This window comes from Photinus pyralis, unplaced genomic scaffold (assembly GCF_008802855.1).
Source record: "Photinus pyralis isolate 1611_PpyrPB1 unplaced genomic scaffold, Ppyr1.3 Ppyr1.4_LG1, whole genome shotgun sequence".
NCBI classification, from domain to species: domain Eukaryota; kingdom Metazoa; phylum Arthropoda; class Insecta; order Coleoptera; family Lampyridae; genus Photinus; species Photinus pyralis.
Genome location: NW_022170249.1, coordinates 21383368 through 21390984, shown reverse-complemented (window position 1 = coordinate 21390984; position 7617 = coordinate 21383368). Strand labels below are relative to the sequence as shown.

General features: G+C 36.4%; 2 protein-coding genes across 2 annotated transcripts; one reads left to right on the top strand and one right to left on the bottom strand.

The window, feature by feature from the left end:
• Positions 1 to 793: 793 nt before the first annotated feature.
• LOC116158648 (zinc finger MYM-type protein 1-like) lies at positions 794 to 4152 on the bottom strand. Its single transcript, XM_031471472.1, has 4 exons — positions 3872 to 4152; positions 3593 to 3753; positions 2190 to 3543; positions 794 to 953 (listed from the first exon to the last, which is right to left on the bottom strand). The coding sequence occupies exons 2-4, from the start codon at positions 3738 to 3740 to the stop codon at positions 794 to 796; spliced, it is 1662 nt and encodes a 553-aa protein (XP_031327332.1). The 5' UTR covers positions 3741 to 3753; positions 3872 to 4152.
• Positions 4153 to 6532: 2380 nt separating this feature from the next.
• LOC116158639 lies at positions 6533 to 7293 on the top strand. The gene is made up of 2 exons (XM_031471459.1): positions 6533 to 6998; positions 7067 to 7293. The coding sequence occupies exons 1-2, from the start codon at positions 6533 to 6535 to the stop codon at positions 7291 to 7293; spliced, it is 693 nt and encodes a 230-aa protein (XP_031327319.1).
• The last annotated feature ends 324 nt before the right edge of the window (positions 7294 to 7617 follow it).

Genomic DNA, 7617 nt, shown 5'->3' with positions numbered 1-7617 from the left:
ATAAATAAATAATGATAAATTGTGTTTCATTTAAGACTTCTATGGGGTTGTAAGGATTACGGTTCCTATTTGGGCGATAATTGCGCTCGGCATTCTCTAAATTGGCTATTACAAACACATTCACAGCTTCATCAATTGTTGTAAGTAGATACCTCTCAAGTCTCAAGAGTCAAAACTTCAACACTAACCAATACATAACCCACAGACGTCAGTTGGGAGCGTTTGCGAACGGCATTTACCCGCTCGCAGAAAAACGAACACAATTGAACGTATACGCAATATAAAGGTATGGCCAAAAATTGCAAATATACGTTTCTTTACGAATACGTATACGTTTTAGGGAAACGTACGGTCAAAAATCGACTCCCAGTTAATTTTTTCAAATAGAAACCTATACTTTTTATTGAATATTCTTAATCTAGATCAGAAAATAATAAACTTTCGTGGGAAACGTTTTTTCCATGCACTGTTTTTCAAATACATTCTTCCAAAAACCCGAGTTTTGGTTTGAGCTATTTATTTTTTGTGCAACTGGACCTAAGTGAATGAAGTATTTCTTTTGAAATCATTTTTTTGTCGTTTCAAATACAGCGTGTTTCAAAATGAATAGAGGGGTTTCAACATGTTATAATATTTGATAGATGAAACTTACAGCCACAAGTGATATATCAAATGAAAGAGAAACTCAAACAGTTTTTGTTTGTTGGCATCAGTGCGTATGTTTCCGCCGCAATCCGCTAGAAAGCGCTAATAGCAAAGATGGCGACTAAAAGAACAGAAAGCGTTTTGTGTTTTACAGTTTGCAAAGACGGAATCTGTTGTTACTGTGCAACGTGCGTTCCGGATTAAGTTCGGTTGTGCTCCTCCAGGTGATAACAACATTCGCAGATGGTATCATCAGTTTCAAGACACTGGCTGCCTTTGTAAAGGCAAGAGTACGGGACGACCACGAACTAGTGAAGAGAGCGTTGAGCAAGTGCGTAATTCGTTGACGCGTAGCCCTATGAAATCCGTTCGGATGGCTAGTCGTGAATTAGCAATTCCTGTGACGACTGTTTGGAGAGTTTTACGGCGACGCTTACAGCTACGTCCTTATCGTTTGCAGTTGTTACAGGCTCTGAAGCCTACCGACCATCTTTTACGTGCCAACTTCGCTAACGACATGTTGTTGCATGACAATGAAGATTTTCTGGATCTTGTCGTCTTCAGTGATGAATCGACCTTTCACCTTAGTGGTCGAGTTAAACCAGGGCCGCCGGCAGAAAAAAATTTAGAGGGGGTCAAAATCTTTAAGTCAATTTTCAATTCTGGAAATGAATGAAAGAACAAGAAAAATTTATATTTTAATAATCATATAATACAAAAAAAGATTAATGAGTAAATAAAAACTGTAATCTCCTTCGATCTTGACCAAATTTATCAATAACCTTGTTTATAAAATTAGTTTTATTACTTTTATTTTTTAATATCATTTGTCTGTGTACACTTAACAAACACAATCCAGATAATCTATCTTCTGATATACTGGACCGTAACCAGGTTTTAACACGTCGCATGGTACTGAAGGACCTTTCAATGGTAACACTCGTTGGCGGCAACGCTAAAAATATATTTATCGCCTTTTTAATTGATGGGAAAAAATGTACTTCATGATCAAGAATTTCTTGAAATCCTAGGTTTTCATCAACTGTCTTTGTTTTCCAAAGTTCTATCCACGTTTCAATTTCTGCTGCAAAGTTTTCAAGATCATATTTCTGAGAAATTTCATCTTGCTTAAGTATGAGTTCTGTTCCTAATTTTCTGGGATGTATTTCCGAGAGTAAAAATGCGGTACTGGTATCGGCAGAGAATCTGAGAGAAATAGACTGTATTATAGAGTCCATATATGGGATAAACAGGGAAACTTTATAGTATTCTTCAGTTCCATTTAATACATAGTTAGCTCGTTGTGTTTGTTTAGATGCTATTCGTGGTACTGTAATTTCTAATTTAAATTTATTGGCGTAATCCACACATTTTTCATATATTTCATGAAAATACTTATCTGGATCATTTCTTTGTGACTTCAATATCTGAAGAAGTTCGTCTACATGCTTTTTTACTAAAAGTAAGTCCATTTCTTTAGATTGCAATATATTGCAAATTGGTTCCAATTTACTTGAATATTTTGCCATAATAAACAAGCATACGATACGCTAGTCAAAAGCTGATTAGCTTTTGTTCTTGTTTGTATATTAACATCTGAACTAAACGCTAATGTGTCAAGGGCGTTTGTGATTTCTACAAAATTTGCAGCAAACACTCTAATAGATTTATATTTTGCCGACCAACGCGTTTCCGAAAATAATGGTAAATTAGGAATGTATTTTCTTCGTAATGGACTATCTCGAAAGAAATTTATTATTTCTTTGATGGTCGCAGCGGTGTTTTGGATATCCTGTATCCTATTTAGGTCATTAATTACTAAATTTAGCTTGTGAGAAGCGCAATGGAAAAAGGTAGCTTTTGGATATTTGTCCCTAATTCTTTTTTGGACGCCGTTTTCATGTCCTGCCATTGTTGAACAACCATCGAATCCCAAACCAACCAGCTTGTCCATATTCAGATTATGTTCTAAGCAAAAGTTTAAGATTGTATTAGAAATCCCATTAGCATTTAAAGTGGTTAGCTCAGAAAATCCTAAAAATTCTTCTCTTATATTGTTTGCTTTGTCTACAAATCTAACACCAAGCGAAAGTTGTTCTTTACCGGCTATATCTGCACTTTCATCAGCAATAATGGAAAATCCATCACTTGCATTAACCTCTTCTACGATTTCTTTTCTAATTATTGATCCACAGATTGAAATCAATTCATTTTGGGTTTGATGTGAAGTATATTTTGCATTTTTATTGCAACTAGTTAAATGCTCATTCAATAATTGGTCCCCACTTTCCACTCTAAAATCCAGAAGGTCTTCAAAGTTACCTTTTGTGGTACCACGTAAAGGTAAGTCATGTGTGCCACAAAAAATTATCGTCGAAATAATTGGGTACAGCTTTTTCCTATTTAACTCTGTTAACTCCCGTTCTGCATTACTAATTTGGTCAATTACAGGTAGAGTTTTACCTTCAATAGATTTAATGAAGTTTTCAGCTCTAACTGTTGATTGCTTGTGCCAATCAGAAGTACTATGAGCTTTTGCAGATGCAATAAAATCATTATATTTTATAAAAGGCCTCACTATAAATGCTCCTTGTACGCCTCTATTTACTGCAGGTCGAAAAATAACGCAGTTTTTACATAAAGCCCCTTTTAACTTGGAGGAATACGCCAACCACTCAAATTGTTGAAACCATTCGTATCGAAATGCTCTTTTACTTTTTCCCTCCCTTGAGTCGCCTTTAAAATTATAATTAATGCTGGGTTTAAACGGACTTTTTATCAGATCAAATTTTATACTATCTGATATCGGCTTTTGTGGGTTTACAAAATTGCCCAAGTCGAATTTATGATGAAAAATATCAACCTCAATATTCGAAACATCCTGAGGCGACACCATTTCTAAAAAAGAAATCATATAAGCTGACAAGCCTTTTCGCATTATTTTTACCTAATCCTGATTTACTGGAATTATTGCTTTTCTTGGAAACCTCAGTAGGTAACTCAGAACCAATACCACTGCTACTAGCTATTGCTATACCATCATCCTTAACATTATTTGAATTTTGTTCAGATATTAAAAATTTTCTAATATCCATCTTTGTCACAAATCTACAAAAAAAAACGAAATAAAAATAGACAATTTTTTTTTAAATAAAATTCTTTATAACAATTTTCCCACAGAACAGAACAGACGACTGTATATGCTAAATTGCTAAACGTTACTTACCTATTATCCACAAGAAATAATACTAGCGTAAGCGTAACCACAGTTCAAAATTTACACTATTTAGAGTTTAGCCAAATCCCAAAAAAGTCACAATCTTTCACACATCGATAACTATACCAACTTATTTATTAAAGAATACTTGCTAAATAAAACTTTAACGTAACTTTACGTACAACAAAAACAAAGTTCGCACTATGGTACCGTACCGGTCTAACTAATATCTTAATGACGAATGCGGAATGCGGAATGAAGCAATGAACCCTATGATGGTTAATAATGTTTGTTGCTCAATGCTCATGCTCATTGCTCAGTCAGTGCTGACTCAGCTGACTGACTAGCCTTTTCCACAAATCCTTTTGCACTCATACAGTCATACACTCATACATTAGACATTACTCATTCGCACGCGTGACGCGCACCGGCGGCGCACCACCGGATTACGTTACGGATATTCGGGATATTGTACCTAGAAACCGTAATTGAATTGAATGGTTGGTTAGCACCTTTTATTTTACTCCCTTTGACCCTTTCTGTGTTGATAGCGGACCGGTCCTTGGCGCCACCAATGTCTTTGTGGAAGTTTTGCACAATGCAATTTTAGTGTTTTATTTTCTTTTAACATTTTAACTAAACGTAAAATTTTGGATTGTCGTACAATATTGCAAAATGTATGAATTGAGACGGTTTTATCTTAAGGTGTAAATTTCCAGGGGGGGTCGGTGGACCCTCCCTGACCCCCCTTGCCGGCGGCCCCGGCAATCTTCGTTATCATCCATTCCCGAAGCCATTTCGTAACATGGTAAAATGCTTAGTTTGGTTAAACAATTGTGGAAACGAGGACTTAAACATACATAATATAACAAAAAATGTGTACGAGTGTGAAAGTCATTTTCAAAAAGGTTTTGCTGATCCGGTACCGTATTATTTAACAATTCCCGTGGAATTGGCTAGGAAGCATAGAAGTTTCGAAGTAGCGGAATATGTAGAAGTGGCAAATGTTGAAGAACAATCTCGAGAACAACAGCCTTCTTTGCACGATGACCACCCATACAACAAGGCTGTACCTACTACGTCACACGTTGATTATACTGAAGCGACTCTTAAGCAAGAACCTACTAATAACTTCATATAGGACTTTTCCCTGTATGCCTCCCTTTCGAAAAGTAAACATTTCAGTTTGTTTACTGGATTGAGCGTGAAGGCTTTTGAAATTATATATATATATATATACATACATACACACACACGTATCAAAGGTACTTTATCACCTCCGGAGCGATGCACGCTGGTATCTATATATATATATATATATATATATATATATATATATATATTATATACTGCGATTAAAATATGCTTTCCGTCCAATGCTTGGAATCTCCACGAGGAAAAATTCCACAGTTTGTTGAATTATTTTCTATCTTCAATACTTACTCTTCGGAAACTGGTTGCGAATCTGAAAAATTAATCTTATGCAATTTTCTTTTTAGGATGATACAAAACAATGAGCTAGCACTGCAGATGAAATCACTGAAGAAAATACAATGTCACAACCACCGCGAAAGAAATCAAAACCAGACCCGAAGTTGCAAATGCTTAAGGAGGCTTTTGGCATATTAAAATCCGAGTTAAAATCTTCTGCTGAAAAATCAGCACCCTCACAAGAAAATCCGATATTAAGATCATTTTGTGATTTCATTTTTCAAAAGCTTAACAATTTCAACATGCATACCATAACTTTGGTACAGCAAATATATTCAAGTTATATATATATGTGAGTGTGGGAAAGGGGTCGAATATCGATCAGCGGCTAATATCGTTCACCTTAATTTTAGACAAGACTGTAAACCTATAAAATGTTAAAATATGTGCCGCCACCTCTTAAGGTAGATCCAAACTACCAACAGCATTAGACAGTTTCATTGTAACGCTGAATATGTACGACCAGAAACAGTTTTTGTGCAGTTTTTTTGTTATTTTTTCGGGTTATTAGATAAGGTATGTACTTGTCAATGTTAGAAAACCATCAGTTTCGTTAGTAGTAATTGTTACATGGTACCCCAAGGTATTCTATAAAGTGTTTAACGATATTTAAATTCTTTGTGGTTAAGCGTGGTTATGTGTCAAGACTATGGCATCTTCGCGGCGGGTAATGTCGGCCAGCATGATCGATATTACCCACTGTGATCGATTTTAGCCTCACTGCGTTTTATTATTTTTAGATGCCTAAAAAAATATTGTCGCAACACAAATCGCTCAGCATGGGGAGAGGAAGATGTGAAGCGAGTCGTCAAGGCGGTGAAACAACAGACATCTATTAGAAAAGCAGCAAAATTGAATGGTATACCATATGCTACGTTGTGCGATAAATTAAATAACAGATATCCTAGTAAAAAATTAAAATTAGAAAGGAAGCCTGTATTCAATGATGGCCAGGAAACTGAACTGGCCATTCATATCTTAAAATTGTCAAACATGTTCTATGGATTGACACCAAGCAAAATCAAACAACTTGCTTTTGAATATGTCGTTGCAAATAAGTTACGCCATAATTTTAATGTTGAAAAGAAAACTTGTGGTAAAGATTGGCTGTGAGGATTTTTAACACAACATCCACGAATTTCTTTAAGACGACCTGAAGCTACGAGTCTCAACCGGGTAATGGCATCTAATCGAAAGAATGTGAATCTATTTTACGATAATCTGGAACTAGCCTTCGAAAAATATAAATTTCTCGCAAGGCGCATTTTTGACGTGGATGAGACTGGAATTAGTGGAGTTCATAAACCTCATCGAATTTTGGCGGAAAAGGGAAGAAAACAAGTGGGCGCGATAACTAGTGGTGAAAGAAATCAGACTACCACTGTTGTGTGTTGCATGAGTGCAGCCGAAGATTTCGTGCCTCCTATGTTTATTTTTAAACGCGAGCCCATGAACAATGCGCTGGAAAAGAATGGACCAACAGATGCAATCTACCGCTCCTCGAAATCAGGGTGGATAACAGAAGAGCTATTCGTGGAGTGGTTAAAGCATTTTGCTCAATGTGTAAATGCTTCTACGGAAAATCGTGTTTTAGTTGATTTAGAATACAACAAAATTGAGGTGACTGACATCGCAGAGCTAAGGCGTACAATCGCATCACTTCCAAAGAAAAAGGCGTGAACGGATTTAAAAATACGGGCATCTTTCCGTTAGACAGAAACGTGTTTGGGGAAGAAGAGTTTATTGAAATTCCAGAAGAACCAAATTCCGTTATTCGGGCAGAAACCAACGAACTATGCGAGCCTCCCCAAGAAACAGTTTCTTTAGATCCAAGGCCCGGAACTAGTGGAGATCCAGATCCGTCGTATGTATCAAGCGGAAGCCATGATGAAGTAGATGTGCGTCAAGTCACCGGCGGCGTCGCCAGTAAAAACCTTTAACAAGAAGCCACTTGCTCATTCAACGAGAAAAAGGCGCCAAAGAAGAACATCTTCCAGTGATAGTTTTTCATCAGCAATAACAGAAGTCTCCGACGATAACGCAACCAATGATAAAGATAAGACCATTCAGTTAAAGAGCAGATCCTTTGAAAACTTTCAACCGACACCCCGATTAACAGAAAAACCACACTCTAAGAGAAGAAAACAAAAATCTCAAATACTAACTTCCACTCCGCTGCAGGCATCTTTGGAGGAGAATGAAATAAATAGGGAAAAGAAGAAAGTTGACGAAGCTACAAGAAATTTATTTTAAAGGGGAAAATC